The 21,473-nt window shown below is 43.5% G+C and overlaps 2 protein-coding genes across 4 annotated transcripts; one reads left to right on the top strand and one right to left on the bottom strand.

The window, feature by feature from the left end:
- Nucleotides 1–1,166: 1,166 nt before the first annotated feature.
- LOC133118134 (mitochondrial import inner membrane translocase subunit Tim23-like) lies at nt 1,167–14,178 on the bottom strand. Its single transcript, XM_061227915.1, has 7 exons — nt 13,525–14,178; nt 13,314–13,372; nt 12,658–12,751; nt 11,758–11,842; nt 7,651–7,709; nt 6,724–6,834; nt 1,167–2,178 (listed from the first exon to the last, which is right to left on the bottom strand). The coding sequence occupies exons 1-7, from the start codon at nt 13,628–13,630 to the stop codon at nt 2,066–2,068; spliced, it is 627 nt and encodes a 208-aa protein (XP_061083899.1). The 5' UTR covers nt 13,631–14,178; the 3' UTR covers nt 1,167–2,065.
- LOC133118133 (zinc finger protein 16-like) lies at nt 13,946–20,152 on the top strand. 3 transcript variants are annotated; one of them, XM_061227914.1, is made up of 2 exons: nt 13,946–14,300; nt 15,644–20,152. In XM_061227914.1, the coding sequence occupies exon 2, from the start codon at nt 15,803–15,805 to the stop codon at nt 17,402–17,404; it is 1,602 nt and encodes a 533-aa protein (XP_061083898.1). In that variant the 5' UTR covers nt 13,946–14,300; nt 15,644–15,802; the 3' UTR covers nt 17,405–20,152. The 3 variants fall into 3 exon arrangements, with proteins under 3 accessions (XP_061083898.1, XP_061083896.1, XP_061083897.1); XM_061227912.1 differs by lacking the exon at nt 13,946–14,300 and adding an exon at nt 14,305–14,431; XM_061227913.1 differs by lacking the exon at nt 13,946–14,300 and adding an exon at nt 14,319–14,406.
- The last annotated feature ends 1,321 nt before the right edge of the window (nt 20,153–21,473 follow it).

Here is a 21,473-nt window from a genome sequence, read left to right as displayed (position 1 = left end):
TTATTTTTCTGACAGCTCTAGAATTTATGTTATCGGCCAAGTTCGGAACAAAAACCAGCTCGCAGACTGGCCCTCCTGGCTCCTGGACCGGAGTGATGCACCCCTGACTTGGATGTTAAAATGTTTACAGCAGTCGACTGCATTAACGGCTGGTTTCTCAGCCCAGTTGTCCCAATGGCTTTGATTTCAAACTTCTTTCAATAGTTTAAATTAGTCTTGTAGAACTTCAAATACTAGTAATGATCAGAATGTTCTTAACACATTTGTGATCTTGCACATTAAAGGGTTAAAAAGAGGTTTTTTTTATGCATTTAGTGTTGGCCTACTTGTATATTGTGCAAGACAACTTCCTCCAAGCTATCATCGGGTCGACAAAACAAGCAGAAGGAAACGTATTGCAACGTGTATGAACCACTTCAATAAAAATGAGTAACTTTTCATTTCAAACGCTGAATATGGGCTGCAGCATTTCGTCATAACTGGAAATACTTGTGTCCTTACAGCAAAGATTAGACATGATGCATGCAGTTCAACCAGATTAGGGAAAAATATATATATATTTGAGGAATGATTCATTTCCATTCAGAAAATCATTGAGTCCTAAACCGCATTATAAAGCATTATAGCACCATTTTCTTGGCATCCTTACCCAGAATGGTTTGCACACTTTACTGTTATTGCTTGTAATCCATTTATACAATCGGATATTTGCTGAAGCAATTTAGGTCAAGTACAAAACCCATGGGAGTGATAACATTGCCCCCACCCAGGATTTGAACTTGCAAACCCAATTGTGCGATACATTCGTTTTCTAGATTTATTTTTCCATTGGGGAAATTTCAATGAAGACTGGAAAGGGTTCCACCCATTTGTTTTCAAAATAAATAATAAACTATTAAATACATAAGTTACATTTAGACCTTTAGACTTGTAAGTAGCTTGTTAAAGATAAAAAAGTAATTGCCTAGATAACGTGATTGTCACAACATTCTAGGCTCATATTTTGGGGTTTATTGCAAACCTGTTATCCTCTTCAAGTTTAAACATTATCTTCAAGCTGTGAAGTGCAAAGACCATTTCGGCACAAATGATGTACAGTAAGTACAGTACGATTATCCAACAGATGCACCCAGTGAAAGAGCACAAGATAATTTCACAAATAATGATTCAGGTGGTACCATTTCTTGTTTATTTTTGGGGTATTTGGTATATATTTATGACATTGTATGTTCTTAATCATTGAGACATGTGACTGAGCAAGGGTTAAAGGAGAACATTTGTACCTATAACAATTCAACAAACTTAAACCTGGTTGGTTTTCCACCAGTGTAGAGATGCCAGCTCTATTTTGCGATGATGCAAATTACCTTTTTCATTCAACAGACCTGACATGGACTGAATGTCAAGTACCTGCCAGTACAACAGACCCCTGAGTCGAGTGTTACCTGGACAGTGCGTTTACGTAAGGATACTGAAAGCACAAAGGATACTGAGTCCATACAAAGAGAACAAGGTGAGTGGGGTGGTGGAAATGCCATTGTCATCATAGTTAGCTGATAAGAATATGTCTCGTAACAATATGCAGGATTTGTTTTTGGAAAAACAAAAGTAGGGTCGAAGTTAAAATTCAGCATTTGACCCGTTGATCAGCCAAACGATGCATGCGGTCAGAGACATTCTGTGCACGTTGTCTGAAAACAACACACCCAAGCCATGAGTGCAGTAATGGTCTTACTCAGAGAAAATCATGATGCTACAATTATCGCATGAAGGATGAGCTGTAAGTGAATGTAATTGTAACGGGGCGGGGGAGGGTGTGTAAACCGTCTCACCGCAATAAGACGTTCTTAACAATCAAACATTCATCTTCATGTTGAACAGGGAAGCAGTGCATGACCACGTCACGTAAATATACAGTGTTTTTAGGCTTGTGTATGCAAAGCCTGGTGCAGTCTCTTCTGTCCACACCTGCCCACAGCTGCCTTTGAGTTCAGCGTGATTTGGGGGTGGTGCAGGTAGAGGGGTGAGGCTCGTGGTTTTTGGAGGTCCTCCGGTGCCTGCTGGTTCAGTAGTGGATGGGGGAGCGTCCCTTCAGGTGATCCCAGTTGCTGTAGAGGGCATACAGTCCCGAAATGGCCAAGCCAGCCAGGCCGCCCCTGGCAACCCCGCGCAGGCCTCCTGTTCGAACACAGAAAACACACACACGGTCAGGACCACGCCCAGACCAGGCCGCCCTCAGGCCCACAGACGCAGCTGCAGTGTCAGCAGCCCTGTTATTCCATCTTTATTACCGCTGGTTCCAGTTCTGTTTTTTAAAGGGCAGCACATTCCAGGGTTATTTGAGGTGTGATGGGGTGGGGAGGCCTCTTTCCATTACTGCCCACATTGTCTGCTCTAATGGATGTATAAAGAGTATGTTAGAAGCCTTTAGCTGGGTTCTGTGGTTCTAGATGAGATGGCACTTTGAGCAGAAAACTGTAGCTATGTTAGACTGTAGCTGGTTTTAGTAGGTCTGTATGAGGACACTTAGCGGAAAGGTGTAGCTATGCTAGCCTGTGGCTGGTTTCAGTAGGTCTATACAGTACTGTATGTATTTGGACAGATTTCTGCTCAAAGCGCCCTCATACAGACCCACTGAAACCAAACACATGCAGGTGGCTTCAGCGGGCCTGAATGTAGGCACCTTCAGCAGAAAGCTGTAGCTACGTTAGCCTTTAGCTGGTTTTGGTGGGTCTGTATGTAGGCACTGAGCAGAAAGATGTAGCTACGTTAGCCTTTAGCTGGTTGTAGTAGGTCTGTACGTGGAAACCAAGCTGTGGCCAGGTTACGTCAGTGGGACTGTATCAGCAGGAGCCGTAGCCCTGTGCAGGCGGTGGCTCATGGCGATAGTGTTCCTGCTTAGCCTAGCGCTGCCCAGGGGTCCGCACCCACAGCCCAGCTGCCTGTGATAAGAGCGGGGGTGGCCCGGCAGACACACACACACACACACACACACACACACACGCATGCACCCCACACACACACACACACACACACACACACACTCAGCCCTGGGGTTCAAACAGGGACACCGCAGGCCCCTCCACGTGCAATAAGCTGTTGTCAGCGTGGACTCCCTCGACCCAAACACTCACGCGCTACTGTACCGTCACCATGGACACATACTGACACATCCGTGCTCAACATTTGTTTTGAAATGACCATTTCTGGTGCATTTAAAATACAGAGTTGTGCCTTTGAGAAACCTCTATGCTTTGCAGAGAGAACCAAATTCTTCTCAAATGCATAGCAATTGCATTTCGAAGGCTTTAAAAAAGTTATAATATTTTTTGCATCTAACTTTCACGCATTTACATATACACTTTGTCATGTAGCAGATCATCTCGTCCAGATCCAGAGTTACTAACGAAACTGAAAATGAATTCCAATACTGTCCTTTGTGGTTTTCAACACATTCCCAAACAGTAATAACAACTTTAAATACTGAACTTGACTTAGCTTTGAAAATACTGATTTTGAATACATTTCTATACACGATTTGGGAATCGACCACCTATGTGTGTGTTTGATTCAGGTCATTTAGGGACCTGGACTCAATTGCCTTCACCCAACCTGACCCTGTGAGAGCAAAGCCTGGCCTAGCTCCAGCATCCTCTCCCTCAAATCCATTTCAGGTTTTCCCCTAGGCACACAGGCAGCTAGCCACACACAGGCAACAAGATGTTTCCAGCTGACAATGTCCATTGTTATAATGGCTTCATGCATATCAATTTGACTGGAGGTGTCCATTTCCAAAAACAAGCCCAGGCGACATAAGACCTATAAATACACACACCTCGAAGGCCTATCTTGGGAGAATGAGTCGCAGCAGATAAGGGGAAAAAAGGGCGTTAGCTTGTATTGAGCCAGGGAAGACCACAAGCCCCCTCCCGATTCTTCATGGTTTAAGAAATGGAAAAACAAACGGTGTGCGCTTGACTCACTTCTCACACACAGAGCAGCTGAACACTGGGGCCTGTTCGTTCTGGGCTCCACTGGCAGGGAGTCAGGACAGAGGCCTTTCGGGTTCCTGAGCCCAGGGCTCTGAAGTGAACCGCAGGAGAGCGTGTGGTTACGTGAGCTGTCTGCTACGGGACTGCTGCAGTGTGCATTCAAAGCCTGTTGTGCAATAAGTGGTCTTGCTGTCTAAATTAGCCGGGTGAGCGGTTTTTGTTCTGCACAAGGCGAGGTCTGTTCTGCACACCAAACCCCCCACACCCCAATTCAACCGTGCAGATTTAGGAACTTCAGAACTCCGGCTGGGATGACAGTCATGGGATTAATGCGAGAGAGGTCATTTTCTGCACGGCCCTCTCTGAGCCCCTAACAGGCATCACAGCGACTCTGCTCAGGTGGTCCCGACAAGTCCGAACACGCCCAAGCGCTCAAAACAGCTGCTCCTCTCTTAATGGGCCAAATTGGGCTTAAAATCTCCCGTTTATTTTGCAACTGTAATTACGGCAGAGAAGCCCTGGCCATGTTTCACAAACACCCGGCCCTTCCCCCGAGTGATGTCGCAAGCCCTCTGTTTTGCAGGGAAAGCGCTCGCAAGCTCAGCACTGGGGTCACAGAGGGCCCTCAGTGGGGAAGCAAAACTGCAGGCAGGTGTAAACAAGTGGAAAATAATCCTGCTCACGCTAGCGGACAGGCGGACAGACGGACAGACAAGGCGCGTCTCAGAGGAAATAGCCTTCTGCATTCTTATGTCGACGCCCGGCTTAATATGTGCAAAGGTCAGCCTGGACGTGACGGATCGAGTGTGCACGGAGAACTTTCGCCCCTCCAAAGTCTCTTGTCAGCAGTTTTGGAGCAGAAATAGAAGGCCTCGGTAAAAACATGGGGGCAGCCTGCCCTCGGCTCATAAAACACTATTTACCCTCCTGCTGAGCCTCTGCATCCCCAAATCCCCCAAAACAGCATTCCGAATTCAGCAGCCGTATATTTAATGTGCGCTATTCACCACGGGGAAAAGGGGGGGCTGCTGCAGTGCTTTGTGGTGCAGCATGTGACACATACTGAACGTCTAGCAACTTCCCCCTGTGTCATTCCACAGCAAGGCATGCTGGGAGATTCCTCGGTCAGCTGCACCAGCACAGAGGCCCCCGCACGACATACACCAAAACCCCCAGTCCATTCACTGGATCATGTGCACGAAGGAGAACAGGATTCTGGGTTACCGCGTGATACAACAGCTGTAAAAACAAAAAATAAAAAAAAGAACTAAACCAACACAAAAATATCATTGACTAGTTTCAGGTACTTTTACCACCTAAAAGTCCCTCTCCCAACTTCTTCAAAACATCCCTCCAAAAAGTTCCATCAGAATGCACCAGACCTGCCAATGAAATGAAAATGTTTGTGACAACACGGTGTTGACAGGCCTCGGTGTAGTTTGCCATGCCACTGCTGTTTTGAGTCCTATAAAGATAAGGCTAACAGCACACCGGGTAATCATTGACAAAGTCGTGCCAGTTCCTCTCAATTAAAGTATAACAAAACTTCCTGTCAGATACGGATACCACTTCTTACCAGAACCGTCTTTTACACAGAAATCAATGCCCAGTATAATTTGGGCCAAAGCACATTTGAGGCAAGCAGCATGGCTACATTCTTTCAATTCCATTCATTACATATTACATTACATTACTGGCATTTGGCAGACGCTCTTGTCCAGAGCGACGTACAATTGATTAGACTAAGCAGGAGACAATCCCCTGGAGCAATGTGGGGTTAAGGGCCTTGCTCAAGGGCCCAATGGCTGTGCAGATCTTATTGTGGCTACACCGGGATTAGAACCACCGACCTGGCGTGTCTCAGTCGTTTACTTTAGCCACTACGCTACAGGCCGCCCCATTCCTTCATTCTTCTGCTGGCAGAACACACCGTTCTCCTCAGCTATAATCATTCCTTCATTCTTATTTCACTCTATAAAGTGCACAGAAAAGGCCTGAATAAACGACGTTATTGCAATAAAGCTCCAAATCTAGGCCAGAAGTTCAGCTTGGTTTACTTGGAATACTGGCTGTTGTGCATGCAAGTTGCAGTCCTCTCTGATTGCATCATACAGAATTTATCATGTCCTGTTAGGCAGGCAGGTCACTCCAGATGACAACTTCTGCTACATAAAGAACAGTAATGCCGTGGAGGGGATTTTATTTGTATTTATTTTTATTTATTTATGTTCTGTGGCGCCTTAGGAAAGCTTCCTCTAACTCCTGTTCCAAATTTAAATGAGGGTAATGCCGTGAAGGCACTCTGTTTCCTTGCATGTCAGGGCAGATCAGCAGCAGACATGTGATGGATATCTTTGCGCTGTGACACAGCACTAGAGATTACCATACGAGCGCCCCAGGACAGCCTCAAACAGGAAGAGAAATGCTCAACTGCCACTCAAAGACAACTGACTAAGGGGTCATTCTGTGGTAGATGTAAAAAAATGGACTCTAACCTAACTGCCGTTTGATTTCGACACTCAACTACAAACGCGCGTGAAGCAGAACGGTGAGTGTGTGAACTTTCATCCTGAAAGTCCACCACCACTTCACAGCATGCACGGGGTCGAATTTGAGCCTTCAGCTTCGATGAAGTTTCCAGCAGCTGGACTTAAAGGGGAGGCGCCGTTTCAATGTCAGCCGAGCTGTCGATTGGACAGACGGCTTGAATGACGCGCGTCACGGCCAATACCTGCGGATTTGTACAGCATCCCCGTCATGGTCCCGGCCGCCACCGTGTTCAGGTCATCTTCCGCTCCCCTGGCCGCCTCGAGCGCCACTCCGAACGCGCTGTACAACAGCGCTGCAACAAAACCGTCAAATCAACGCATCAGACATACACACAGCATCGGTCAGAGCACCCATTGTGCCAGGTCTGCTTCTCCAGTGTTCGGGGGTACAGCCTTGTCGAGGCCCAAGCACAAGCACACGTCTTTCCCTAAAGCGCCACCTCAGCTCTGTGGTCTGCTGTTACAGCACTTTCACGGCTCCCTGGGCCGTCTGTGGGCAGCTGACTGCATCGCTTGGCAGAGACTACCCTCCGTGTTCCTCCAGAAGGCTTCCCAGGTCTGTAATAACGGGGCAGGTTTGTAGGCTCCTTTAAAACTGCTGAAGCAAGCCGGGATGAAGGCATTGTGGAGGCACGCAGGAGCTGGGCGCTCACACAGGAAACCCCTTCAGCTCCATCATGACGGATTGCCATAGAGACTTAAACCCTGCCGTTAGCTTCCAAGGAACAGGGGCCGTTACGGACCAAATGTGGGTCAAGTTTTTATTTAGAATATTTTAAATGCTTTACACTAGCAAAATCCCTGCACATTACTGATATTAAATAATCCCTTTTCACCAATATTCAGAACAAACCTTTAATGTGGCTGTATGTTTCAGTTAGTAATACGCCAGGGCATATAGCAGACAGAGAGCCATGGAGTGCTGAAGTTGGGCTTCACACGGTGCTGGACACTAATGCTCGCAGGTGGAGCCTGGCTGGGCTGAATAGCCTTTTCTTATCGTTATGTGGTCCCATATTTATGTAAACATTTTTAGAGATCCGGCACTTAAAGAGTTGAAGTGTTTCAGGTACGTGTGTGTGTGTGCGTGTGTTGGGGGGGGCACTCACCCAGGGAGCCCAGAGAAGTTGCCCACGTGGTCCCCTGCCGCGTCACCAGGTTCACGATCCTGAAACGTAGAGAGGGAGGCCCATGAATCCCAGAATCCCACAGCCGTGCTGAAATCCTCCGGTCTTAACGCGGGGGGGCTGTGGAGCCTCCGCCAACCCTCTCATTAGCACCGAGAGCCTTTCTGAGGGGTCGGGGTGAGATCAAGGTACAAATGCAGCGTATACTTTCCCCATCTCCCGAACACACGCACGCTGGGCAGCGTTCAGCCCCTGAGATCTGGGGGCTGAAGGGAAAGCCTTTAAAAGCACCTCTAGAGTGGCTTTGAGCAGCAGACTGAGCACTTCATTTCCATCTTTCACTTTCACATAATCACCTGCATGTATAGTGTTTGGGGTTTAATGACATTCTCACAATCACCTGCATGTATAGTGTTTGGGGTTTAATGACATTCTCACATGATCACCTGTGTGTGTATAGTGTTTGGGGATTAAGGAATGTCACATAATCACCTGTATGTAAAGTGTTTGGGGATTAACAATAGTCTCACATATCACCTGTACATAGTGTGTTTGGGGATTAAGGAATATCACATAATCACCTGTATGTATGGTATTTGGGGATTAAGGAATATCACATAATCACCTGTATATATAATGTGTGGGGATTAACGATAGTCTCATATCACCTGTACATAGTGTGTTTGGGGATTAAGGAATATCACAATCACCTGCATGTATAGTGTTTGGGGATTAAGGACAGTCTCATATAATCACCTGTATGTATGGTGTTTGGGGATTAAGGACAGCGTTACATAATCACCTGCATGTATAGTGTTTGGGGATTAAGGACAGCGTTACATAATCACCTGCATGTATAGTGTTTGGGGATTAAGGACAGCGTTACATAATCACCTGTATGTATGGTGTTTGGGGATTAAGGACAGCGTTACATAATCACCTGCATGTATAGTGTTTGGGGATTAAGGACAGCGTTACATAATCACCTGTATGTATGGTGTTTGGGGATTAAGGACAGCGTTACATAATCACCTGCATGTATAGTGTTTGGGGATTAAGGACAGCGTTACATAATCACCTGTATGTATGGTGTTTGGGGTTTAAGGATTGTCTCACATATCACCTGCATGTATAGTATTTGGGGATTAAGGACAGCTTTACATGATCACCTGTGTGTATGAAGTGGGGCAGTGAAGGGCCTTGTATCAGCTGCCTTCTATCACAGTGTGTGACTGGCCAGGTGGTACTTCCATTCCACCAGAGTCAAGGCTGAAATCTGCCTCAAGTTAGTCAATTCAAGAAATCAACTGAAATTGAAACCTGTGTTCAGGGCTACGAACACCATTAGCTGCACGTACATGGTGGGGAATTGAGAGGGTAAAGGCCATGGCATTGTCCTTTTGCCCAGTGTGACTGGCCTCTTGCCATTAGTGATGGTCGCAGCACGCTGTGTTGTGCAACGACTGTCATTGGTGGATGACACAGTCGACCCCCTACCCCCCCTACCATGGGATTCTATGTGGTGGAGTCTGATTTTGACTTGTGATTGGTTATCATGCTTTTAGGAGGGAGATCTTTCGTTCTGTGAATTTTCCCCTACAACTGCACTTACACAGACCCTGATCCCAGGAAAACATTTGTGTTTGAGAACCCCCAGGTAAGTCAACACAGCTGGTCCAACACAGGTGTCAAGAGGTCACATACATTTACATTTTACTCATTTGGCAGATGCTTTTAATCCAAAGCGATTTACAAGTGCATAGGTTCTTCCACAAATTAAAGCATTACGTCCATAACTAGTAAAAATACACATGAAGTGTTGTTCTAAACAGAAAATGCAGTCAATGTAAGAGCACTTTTTTTGTATACATTTACATATTATATACATATACATATTACACTGATGCAGGTGAGCGCATGTAAACATGAAGCAGACCGTTCATGCGGTAGAGAGACGGTGTGAGATTTCTAATGGCCAAATATCTTTCCTTATACATTAAATATCATGATTTTCCTTCAATTGAGCACTACGCATGAATGAGCCATCTTTATTTATTTTGTGAAACACACGGGCAACCTGTGTATGTGATTCAAAATCTGAAGCAAGGGGGAGAAGTTGGAGTCTCGCCGAATTGGCACTGACTAAAATGTAATTGACCGGCTTTAAGGGAAAGAGTAGACCCAAATACCATCTGAACATCTTGTGCTCTTCAGAGTTCTATCAGAATGATATTGGCAAACTCAAAAATCAATGACCTACTTTTAAGCCATTTAACACACTTCTGAATTTGATTATTCTCTGTTATCATAATTAGAAACAGAGGGTTCCCTGTAAGAGGAAGCTACAGCAATAACAAGCAGGCCAATGGGGAGTTATTGTAAAATGTGGATATTTGTAATTATTTGGATGCGAACACCACTCATTCGTTCTGAAAGCAAGCGGAGGGCAACTGCGATCACAGCTCAGTTTGACACACCGAGTCTACTGCTAATACTCCAGCCACCACAGCGAGCAGCAGGATCAGTCATGGTTATAAAGAGATTTCAAAGCTAAGAGGAGACCAGGCTTCGACTGTAAGTAGCAATTACAATGGTGGCGGCATTGCTGACACAGGAATCTGTGAGTGTTAGATCTCAAATGTGCAACCAGTCTGGGATTAACATGGCACCAGTTGAAATGATAATCTACACCAGTGTCTCTTACACTGTGGGTTGGGACCCATGAGATGGGTCACAGAATAAGAATAAAACCCTTTTCTGGTTCACTGACCTTTTTATTCCAAGGACAATACAAATATACGGTTTCCACAGAAAAGACTAAGCAATAACTCCTAGGCTTTCAGTCAAAGCGACTGTATATAGTTGTAAGATATGTATTATTAACGATGTGTTCTTTTAGACATTTGGTGAGCAGCAGGTTTTCCCAAAGGCAGACTGTCTTTCATTTCATTGTTCATTCACACCACATAAGCATTTCCATAGTTACCACACTGGCCTTGAACAGTGAAGCTTGGAAGTCAGGAAACCTGTTTTAAATGGTGACCTGCACTGAGGACAAACTAAGATGTGTGCTATGTCTGCCACCTGCTGGTTACAGAGCCATTACTCCTTTGGAAATTCTGAATACAAAAATTGCTTGCTTACTTTCTCAAGCAAAAGCGCATTTTCTTACATATTCTCCAGATTTACCAGGGCTTTAAAGGCACCCTGTTCCTTGAAAAGCAACAATCTCTACTTAATTCTTCAATAGTATAAGAGAGCAGAAGCTTCAGGGCCGGAATGAGCACATTCTACCTCAAATGCTAACGTACTTACTGTACATTTCTGTCTCAAACACTAACATACATATTGTAAATTTCTGTCTCAAACACTAACATACTTACTGAACCTTTCTGTCTCAAACGCTAACATTTACTGTACATTTCTGCCTCAAACACTAACATATTTACTGAACATTTCTGCCTCAAACACTAACATATTTACTGAACATTTCTGCCTCAAACACTAACACTTACTGTACGTTTCAGTCTTAAACATGAACACACTTACTGTACGTTTCAGTCTTAAACATGAACATACTGTACGTTTCAGTCTTAAACATGAACACACTTACTGTACGTTTCAGTCTTAAACATGAACATACTTACTGTACGTTTCAGTCTTAAACATGAACACACTTACTGTACGTTTCAGTCTTAAACATGAACACACTTACTGTACGTTTCAGTCTTAAACATGAACACACTTACTGTACGTTTCAGTCTTAAACATGAACACACTTACTGTACGTTTCAGTCTTAAACATGAACACACTTACTGTACGTTTCAGTCTTAAACATGAACACACTTACTGTACGTTTCAGTCTTAAACATGAACACACTTACTGTACGTTTCAGTCTTAAACATGAACATACTTACTGTACGTTTCAGTCTTAAACATGAACACACTTACTGTACGTTTCAGTCTTAAACATGAACACACTTACTGTACGTTTCAGTCTTAAACATGAACACACTTACTGTACGTTTCAGTCTTAAACATGAACACACTTACTGTACGTTTCAGTCTTAAACATGAACATACTTACTGTACGTTTCGAGGCTTAGACCATGCCATGCCTCTGGTCTCCGTCAGCCCCATGCGAAGACCGTTAAGACTTCCGAATAGAGCCCCTGGCAAAAGCGTCAGGACAGATGTTAGATACAACACCCCCGCTGCAAGAATACATGCACCTTTTCAGACAAAACTCTTGCCTTCGATGTCACCCTCTACTAAATGTTATATGCAAAGCATAACTCAACTAGGATGCCTGTTCTGTGTGTGTGTGTGTGTACTGAATCCAGAACAGTTTATTCCTTCCAACTGATGCATCATCCTAACTTTTCAGTTGTCTGGTACAGAAACAAAACAAAATGTAAGATAATATCAAGGTCTTATCACTATTAGCCAATTATAGCTTATAACAAGTTTATAGGTTCTATGCTATTATTGATATTCGCCATTTTTGAGATTATGGCCAATAGATGGGCTGATATGATGGTGCATTATAAATGCGCAAAAGGTGATGCAAATGTAGCCTATTCATAGACAATGAAACCTCTCTTTTATTTTCTTTATAATAAAAGCCACATTTGTTTTCTATGAATTGAAATCTAGCCTCATGTACTTTTTCCATGAACGTGGAAACTTTGAATGTGTGTGATAATGCAAAACAGTGTAAAACCAACAGCCTGTAGCATAGTGGTTAAGGTAAATGACTGGGACCCGCAAGGTTGGTGGTTCGATCCCCGGTGTAGCCACAATAAGATCCGCACAATATCCCTGCATTGCTCCAGGGGAGGATTGTCTCCTGCTAAGTCCAATCAACTGTTCATCTGTCAAATGGCATTAATGTAATGTAATGTAATGATCCCAGACTTTCCGTATATCCCTAATGTGATGAAGTGCGCAGGAGAGGCTGGGGAAAGCAGAAGTGGTGGGACCCTACCAGTAAAGCAGCAGCCTCCAATGGTGAAGAAGGCCAGCTCAAACCGGCCCCGCGCCTTGCTTGCTCCAATGGGCAGGATGAACTCATCACTGTCCTGAAGACAACAGACAGCAGTGATCAGCCCTCCAATCCAAATCCAGCACTGGTGATCTATTCTCCCGGTTAAATAACTGAACAATTAGTGCTACTGATTGGATAGATTGTCTTTACATCTGACCCCCAGGAATACCAGCAGCCCTCAAGTTTGAATAATCTCTTCAATTATTGTTTAGTGACTGCTCTAAACAGAGAACTATGCATTTTCCTCTGACACTTCAGTGGGAAATGGAAATGACAGAGGAAAATGCTTTCAAATGTTTTAAAAACATACACCATGTGATACTGTACAAATTTGTATTAGAATGAAAGTGTTTCAGCACTGGGTCGCTAGAACTCAGTTCGAAGGTAACCCTGTGCGTTCTGGTTACAGAACAGTTAAATGAAACCATAGATGGCAACAACCCAAACTACATTATGTTTCAATATCTAGTATGGAAAAGGGATGAGTTTAGGAACCCCTTTGTTTATGAAACACTCAATGTAATCGCTATTATACTGTCCAAAAATACTTATTCACACGTCAGTGACTGAGCATGACATCAACAGTGAGGACCTACCTGCGTTAGATATCGAGGGTCCACGTTCAGATAAGGGGAGAGGGGGCTCATTCCTGTTACTGTGGGATAAGAATAAGATAAAACATTACGGTGTATGGAAATTACCACACGCTAAAGTTACTCACACACCATGACACAAACCATAAGACACAATTGTCAATGAACAGACAGCTACCCATCCAGCAACATTGTGTGGTTACATGGGACTTACTTGGCACTCCGGCGAGCTCAGTGTTTGAATATCCAGGTGCCGCCGCTCCAAAAAGACTACCAAATCCGGCCTTTGACAGTCCAGACCCCGACAAATTATTATCCATGTTTATGTCCAAGCGATCTGGAAAAGACAACTTATGCCAACCTATAAAAGCTACTGTGATCACAGCTCAATTTGACATAAAAGCCAGGAAGTAACTAACTAACTAGCTAAGCTAACTAGACTCCTGAATGTGGTTACGGTTTTAAATAATACAGCTAACTTTATTGATTGACGTAATTGCTGATGCAGTTATTAGGCAATATAGCTACATAACTAATCTTATTCATTTTAATGCGAGCTCCCTCACTGACCTCCACTTCCCTTAGTAACAGTTACACAGCCGTAAAGCAGATCTTAGCCGCAAACAATTTCCTGTCAGGAAGCGGGCTTCCTAACCTAGCTGCCTTAGGCAGATAAAAACTGAAAACCCCCCCGTAATATTTAACCAGCATACATAATTAATAACTATTGTAATTGTAATTGACGCATACTTTAAATCTAAATCTGCAAATAGACTTTGAGATATCGCGCATGAATGCTTATTCGAAATCCGGCTTTTCGACAGTTAATCACGACAGGATGAGCGTGCCTTACTTCTTACTCGGTGGTGTTTCAACTGAGTGAATCCCCTTTAATTTCTGACCACTCGATCAACAACCGATCCAGGATCATCTTACACAGCTCAAATACTATTCAACCCCGTTTTGTGAAAAATATTGCGCTGATCCGAGGTTAGTAAATTACATCAGGTAGAAACTATGCATGTTACACCCATGCGCTGATGTTGTATTCACGACGCAGGAAGAGAGAATACGCCTTGTAGCTGCGGTACCGACGGTAATTTCTGCAAAATAAACATTTGGTAAATACTCTGCGATCAATGGCGATATTTAGTGTCAAAGAAAATCAAGCAAATGAGCTATTTCGCCCTAGAATTGCTCCACGTATTTACAGATTATAGCTAACTGAATAATAAGATGGCTAGCTAGCAAAACAGTTAGCCTAGCTATGCTGAGAAAACAATACGATTTAATGAGCTAAATAACGTTTTAGATCAGATCAGCATTGCCTAGCTGTAAAGCATTAGTCTATTTAGCTAGGCATTGACAGTAGATGTGTGTCCCAATCAGCTAACATAATCAAACACAGCTAGCTAATGCATGTTTTACAGCTAACCTAGCTGTGCTGAAAACGGTATGAAACACGATTAAATGAAATCTAGATCAGACCAGGATTGCCTAGCTGTAGGCATTAACATTAGCTACGTCGTTAGCCAGGTATTAGCGATATATATGTGTCCCAATCGGCTAACACAGGCCAATACAGCTAATGTTATATTTGTCTGAATTAAAGCTGGGAATCGCTTGCAACCTTTGTAAGTTAGACTGATATTTCCATAAGCCATAACCGAACTATATATAGCAACAACGCTGTTAATGTCGCTAACGTTAATTTTACATTGCATAGCCAGCTAGCTGTGATGGATTGTAAATCGCGGCCAATTATTTTCTACACAATTCAGGTTATTGTTAGTTGGTGTATTTCAAAGGCGATATTACCACCCCTAATTAACGAATTCGACTACAAAGCATTGTAAACTGAAAATTGTAACAGAACAGAACCAGTTACCCTCTGGAATATAGCTAACCACTCATGTTCTTTCCTGAGACTGATGGGCTTCAAATGTATCAATGAACGAGATGGAATTAACAAATTGATGAATATTGCATGTCTGGTTACTGTATTGTGCCACAGATAAACTAGGTAATGGCCATTAGATAGATGAGGAATACACTTTCCTCCCAGTCTTAAATTTGCTTATCTCTTCCCCAGAGGTTATGTTTTTGAGCCAGACCTAGTAAAGCCATATGAGGTTCTTAGTTCTTAGTGGTTCCAATTATTGTGCACCTGCACATTTTTACCTATTTTAATCAACACATTTTTGGATATTAGTTTTTTGACATCCTCAAGTGACATTACTTTGTCCCTACTCAAACAAGTGACCGTGAGGTGGAGTGATACTGTAATTTCTCGCTGAGCTGCAGTTTGACTTTGTTCATGTCCATTCTCTCAGGAGCTGCAGAACCTATATTTTAACCTCGCGTCGGAGTACAAGGGATCTGTTTGAGTCTGAGTGAAGACAGGAGTGCATTGATTTCAGAACTGAAGACGGAGGAGAAATCAGGCTTTCTGAATTCCAGATTCAAGAACTGAATCATCGGGACCCAGAACAATGGAAATCGAGTACGTAACAGTAGGTCTCGACCCCCAAGTTACTGAATACATTGTAGAACAAGCTGATGTAGAGTCCAGCTTCTCACCTTCCCATGTGAAAACCGAACCTGACCAAGATTCCTGTTTTAATGAAAAAAATGTTCAGATGCCTTCTCCCGGTCTGGCTTCTGAACAAATTAAATTGGAGCCAGATACAGGCGTCTTTGATCACACACATCTTTACTTGGATCAAAACTCTTACCACACACAGGAAATTTATGTTGCTAAGGAGGAGCAACCCGCTGAAGTACTTTACCAGATTAAAGGTGAAATGGAAGATTCGGACTCTGACGCGTCGGCATGTGGCTGGTTCAGCGCTAAGGGGAAAAAACAATTGAAAAAGCAGAAAAAAACCCAAACCAATAAGAGGTTGAAACCTCAAACTACTCCGATAAAGATGAAACCCCTGACGGCCCCCGCAAAGATGAAAAATCAGAACGCTCCCGCAAAGATGAAAAATCAGACCGCTCCCGCAAAGATGAAATCTCAGACTCTTCCCACAAAGACAAAACCCCAGTCCGCTCCTACAAAGCTGGACCCTCAGGGTTCCCCCACCGAGGTAGGCCTGGGCAACATCGGGCTTTTACTCGAGCACGGCGGGGTTCACGCCGGGTTCGAGTCGTACATCTGCGCGGAATGCGGGAAGAGTTTCCGTGGGAAGGAGGCCGTGCTGACGCACATTCAGAGCCACGTGACGGACGGCTCGCACGCCTGCGTCCAGTGCAAGGCGGAATTCCCCGATTCCGGAAGCCTGCTTCGCCACGTGCAGTGCGAGCACATACACAACGAAGAGTACCACTGCACCCTGTGCGGCATGCGCTTCCAGGCGGTGAAAGCTTACGCCAGGCACATGAGAGTTCACTCGGGTGACGACGTGTTCGTCTGCTCTGTCTGCGGGAAGAATTTCCGCCATAAGTCTAGTCTGTGGAGACATCAGCAAACTCACAGGCTTGAGGAGGAGGAGGACTCCGTAAACCCGTCTGGTGGTTATACTAGCAGTAGTAGTACCAGTAGTAACAGCAGTAGCAGTAGTAGCACTAGCAGCAGTAGCAGTAGCAGTAGCACAAGTAATAGTAGTAGCAGAACAATTCCATCACCAGTTCCGGCACCTAAACTTGTTATATATGAGCAAAAGGCTGCACCTAAATCGTTCTTGTGTGTCGAATGTGGGAAGAGATTTAATCATTCCTCCAGCCTCTCGCGACACAAGCAGACTCACCAGGAGGACAAGAAGGTTGTGTACAGCCCCCCGCCAGAAATGAAACACCTCCCCAAGCCGTCAGTGCAGCGGGAAAAGCCCTTCACGTGCCCGCACTGCGACAAGCATTTTGTCCACTCGTCGAGCCTCTGCAGACACGTGCAGACCCACGAACACAGGCCGTACCAGTGCTCCACGTGCCGCAAAAGCTTCCTGACGCCGGCCGCCCTCAGCAGCCACCGGAGGTGTCACCAAGCCAGCAGGAACCGCCAGGAGGGGAAAGTGTATTCATGTTTTGAGTGCGGTAAAACGTTCAGTCACTCTTCAAGCCTGTCCAGACACCGTCATACTCATACTTTGTGAGTGCCGGCGCCCCAGAAATCTGCGTCAGCAGTTTCTTTACCCGGTCTGCAGAAGGTGCCGGCTAATTCACGATTCAGAGATTACACTTGTAGTGCTTGATGTTGTTCTTGGAAAGACAGCGAACTCAGACAGTCTTTATTTTCAGCTTTTCAGTCTTCAGTGGATTTAATTCCTTCATTCACAGAAATTAGTGGTAAAACCGTAACAAGCTGGACAATATGTAAAGGAATTTGACTTGGAAAAAAAAAAAAACTACCCTTAAATGTAACACAGTGCTTGGTTCTGTTATAGTGGTCATGCTTGGTGTCAGTTAAAAATGTATGCTTAATCTTTATTAAGGAGACATCTCTATTATTAAACTTAAGTTAAATACATATACAGTACTGTGCAAAAGTCTTACCCTAGATCTTTGTAATATATATTGGTTTTAGATATTTTAATATATATGTTTTTGTTTTCTGTATTAGTGTGTCAGTAGAAAGCAGCAAATTATAGATTTCCAAACATTTCCATAACATTTTCTTAAATAAAGTAACATTTTAATTTATAGACCACTTTTCCGATAAAATTGTGTCGAAGAGAACTGAAGGCGAAGGATGCTCACAAAAATATCGATTTGATTTAGCTTTTAACTGTTCACTCCTCTTTATAATAAATGTTTCAATATTTAATTATTTTTCATTATTTGTGAAGCCATCTTTGCTGTTTTTTACTTGTGCCTAAGACTTATGCACAGTACAGTATATAGCTAAGTGCTCAGTATTTGCTACTGTCCTGATTTCCTCTATTATTGAATATTTGTCACACTGAATGGTTTCAGAGCTTCAGCCAAAATGTAATATTGGACAAAGGGAATCTGATTAAATACAAATCATGAAAGAAAGTCAAACATTTCCTCTGGAAAAAGTAATTGTCCCCTTAAACTTAACTGGTTGCACTAACTTTAGCAGCAATCATTTTAACCAAACACTTCCTATAATTTGATATCAGCCCTTCACATCACTGTGGAGGAATTTTTAGCCCAATCTTTGCAGAATTGCTTTAATTTTGGAAATTGTTAGGATTGCAAGCCTGAGCTGCTCATTTCAGGTCCTGCCACAGCATCACTTTTGGGTTCAAGTAAGGACTTTGACTAGGACACTCCAAAACTTTAATTTTGTTTACGGCCATTCAGATGTTGAATTGCCTTTGGGTTTTGGATCAGTGACTTGCTGCATAACCCAATTCCTCAGCTTCAGCTCACAGACAGATGCCCATGCATTCTTCTTAGTAATTTCCTGGTACAGAGCAGAATTCATGGTTCCTTCAACAATGGAACGTCCAGGTCCTGGTCCTGAGGCAGCAAAGCGTCCCACCATCATACTACCACCACCATATTTGACTGTTGGTATATTACTTTGAAATTATTCTTTCTTGTTTACAGTAGACATAATAGGAGCTATGTCCATTGAATATTATCTCAACTGGCCTGCAGTTCAATAGATGCTTTTCTGGGATCTATTGTGGCTTCCTGGAGGTGTTGCTGTGCCCTTGGAGAAATTTTGGCAGGCTAGCTACTCCTGGGAAGATTCACCACTGTTCCAAGTGTTCTCCATTTGGAGACGATTGCTCTCGCTGTGTTTCGGTGGAGTTCCATAGCCTCGGGAGTGACCTAGTCAAAGTCTTCACTTGAACCCAGTAAAGATTCTGTGGCATTTCTGTTTATAAAGATTAAGGGGGCAATTTTTCACAGAGTTGATTTGGGTGTTACAGCAATCGTTGTTGTATAAATTAATTAAATGGTAAAAATCAGGTTCCCTTTTGCCTAGCATTACATTGGGTCTAAAGATCTGTGACAAATTCAGTATTCACTGACAAATATTCAGTAATGGAGAAAATCAGGAAGGGGGAAATACTTATTCATGGCACTGTATGTAACTAAACAAGGGCTATTAACCACTATGCAGTGGCTGATCATTGCATAACTTGTGCAATTAAGGGCTAGGGTTGGTATAATGTTATATTTTGGATCAGGTAAAATGAAGGGTTGAACTGACGGCAAGTTGAGCTCAAGATTTGCTTGTCGTTCAAAGTCTTTGGGAACTGTAGTTCTTGATGAGTCACCATCTTGGAATGTAGTCCATAGAAACAGCCAGCACAAACGGCCCTATATTCTGTCAAAGCATGTCCAGTATTTTGTTCCATTTGGTTTTATGAAACACTAATTGACCTAAAATAATTATAATTAAACATACCTCTGAGTCCGCTCAGTAAAGTGAAGATCCAATTTATTGAATTGAAAGTCAGAAAAAGAACAGTAGCTGTGTTGCTGTTGAATATACTTTCCCTCCTGCTGTCCCTCTTTACATTTTTTTTTTTGTTTTTTTGGTGAAAGTTGTATTTTGGTGACATTCAGTGCTTCAGTTGCAGGTTATAATTTACTGCTTAAGGGCAGAATTCATTTTTGGATCCTCTGTAAATGCAGTACAGAAATGTGTCACGAGATGGCAGCAGCACACCAAGCAAACGGGAATGACCTTTCATGAGGACATCAGGAGGTGAAAAGCGTTAGCATTATATTAAAAAAGTGTTGTAAAATAGAATATAGCTGTATCTTAATCAGTAGTTAACATGCTTAGTTAAACAGGCATATTATTCATCCTTTAGATAATTGTCCTTAGTTTTTAACTTGGTTCGACTGTACTTTTTTTTTTTGTATGAAAGATTCTCAGAAGTGTAGCAAAATAAAAGAAGATGGCTGCATCGTAAGAGCCTGTTGTTTTGTCTGTTCGGTCTTTGACATTAACGGATCAGAGCAGAACTATTTAACTTCATAGGGTTCCGATGTTCGTTTGGTCCCATACCGAGTAACCAAGTGATGTCATCACAAACTGGAAAATTACTGGCAATTAAAAGTATAAATGTCATGAATGCATACACAATTGAGTACAGATGCTTTTGTACATGATACATAACTTAAGCTAATCTAGTAGAGAGTACAGTACAAAGAACTGCACAAGATCCAATCCTTGTGCATATTGGGTTTGTGTGTGTTCGGATTTGTTGATTTGGTGTAGGGCTCAGTATCATGTGGCCTGTTGCTACCAGGTCGTAATTAAGGGCAGGTAATCTGACTGCTCCAGTGAAATGGTGAAAAATGGAATAGGGGGTCGTTGCTCAGGTTACGACTCGGTTGAATCAGAATCTTGGATGAACAGACACGGAGAAACGTCCACACTCCTCCTCAGTTTCGCCTTTCATGCCAAAGAAGTGACCAGTTTGTCGAAGGAAGGCCTTTCTAGCGGATAGGCATACGCTGATTTGCCGCTCCCTAATTCTCCAGAGGCCTTCTCTGTCCTTCGAACCCCACTCACAGGAGATGGGCGACCAAGGAATTTGCTGGGGGGGGGGCAGTCTTATTAGAATTCAGCCATTGCAGCTGGAGTTTGGACTTCGAAGTGGAGCAATAAAGTTTACCATTGTTGTCAAGCTAGTGGCTCAGACTTCCTGGCAACCACACTAAATTACCCAGGCTTTCTGTGGGCCTAGAAACAGCCCACTGTTCCTCAACAAAAAGGCCATTCAGGCAGGGGAGGATGGCCTCTGTAGGTTCCCCAAAGCTAACTTTATGCCAATGAATGGCTGCTGAGGGCTTCCCAAGAAAATGACCAGTGTGGGAAATGGTAGTGATGTCATTATGAATGCATTTCCAGTGTTTTTGTTGTGCCCCTCTCTTTTTCCCCCCTCCCCCTCTCCCTCTCTCCTCTCCACTGTTCTCTTCCTGTTTCATTTAGGCCCATTATTAGGAGCCTCAGAATACAAAACAAAAAGCCCAGGACCCCAGTGCGCCACTGTTTCCATGGAGATGTGAAAACAGTGCTGTGGGGCTTCTGTTCCCATTGAAACGAGTCTGGGAGAGATGGAGGAGGAGGGAGGGGGACGGATCAGCAGGAATTTGGACACCTTAAAAACAAATTTGTAATCCTTCACACTCTTTTTTTTTTTTCCTCCCCAAAAGAAAATGTTCGCATGTCTGGTTTAGTTTGTTGCTTGAGGAAGATTTCTTTGCTGTCGGAACTAAGGACGTTTA

The sequence above is a fragment of the Conger conger genome, chromosome 18 (genome assembly GCF_963514075.1).
Source record: "Conger conger chromosome 18, fConCon1.1, whole genome shotgun sequence".
Taxonomy (NCBI): domain Eukaryota; kingdom Metazoa; phylum Chordata; class Actinopteri; order Anguilliformes; family Congridae; genus Conger; species Conger conger.
The sequence above is the reverse complement of the archived record's forward strand: the minus strand, read 5'-3'. Positions and strand labels throughout refer to the sequence as shown.

Bases quoted from the DNA above. Each gene is read 5' to 3' on its own strand.
- LOC133118134 (XM_061227915.1), bottom strand. From the start codon at position 13,630: ATGGATAATAATTTGTCGGGGTCTGGACTGTCAAAGGCCGGATTTGGT. The intron at 7,710-11,757 runs GTAAGTATGTTC...TCTACGTTTCAG, and splicing joins TCTAAGCCTCGAAACGTACA to GATCGTGAACCTGGTGACGC. The intron at 2,179-6,723 runs GTATTGGCCGTG...GTGTTCGAACAG, and splicing joins GATGCTGTACAAATCCGCAG to GAGGCCTGCGCGGGGTTGCC.
- LOC133118133 (XM_061227914.1), top strand. From the start codon at position 15,803: ATGGAAATCGAGTACGTAACAGTAGGTCTCGACCCCCAAGTTACTGAA.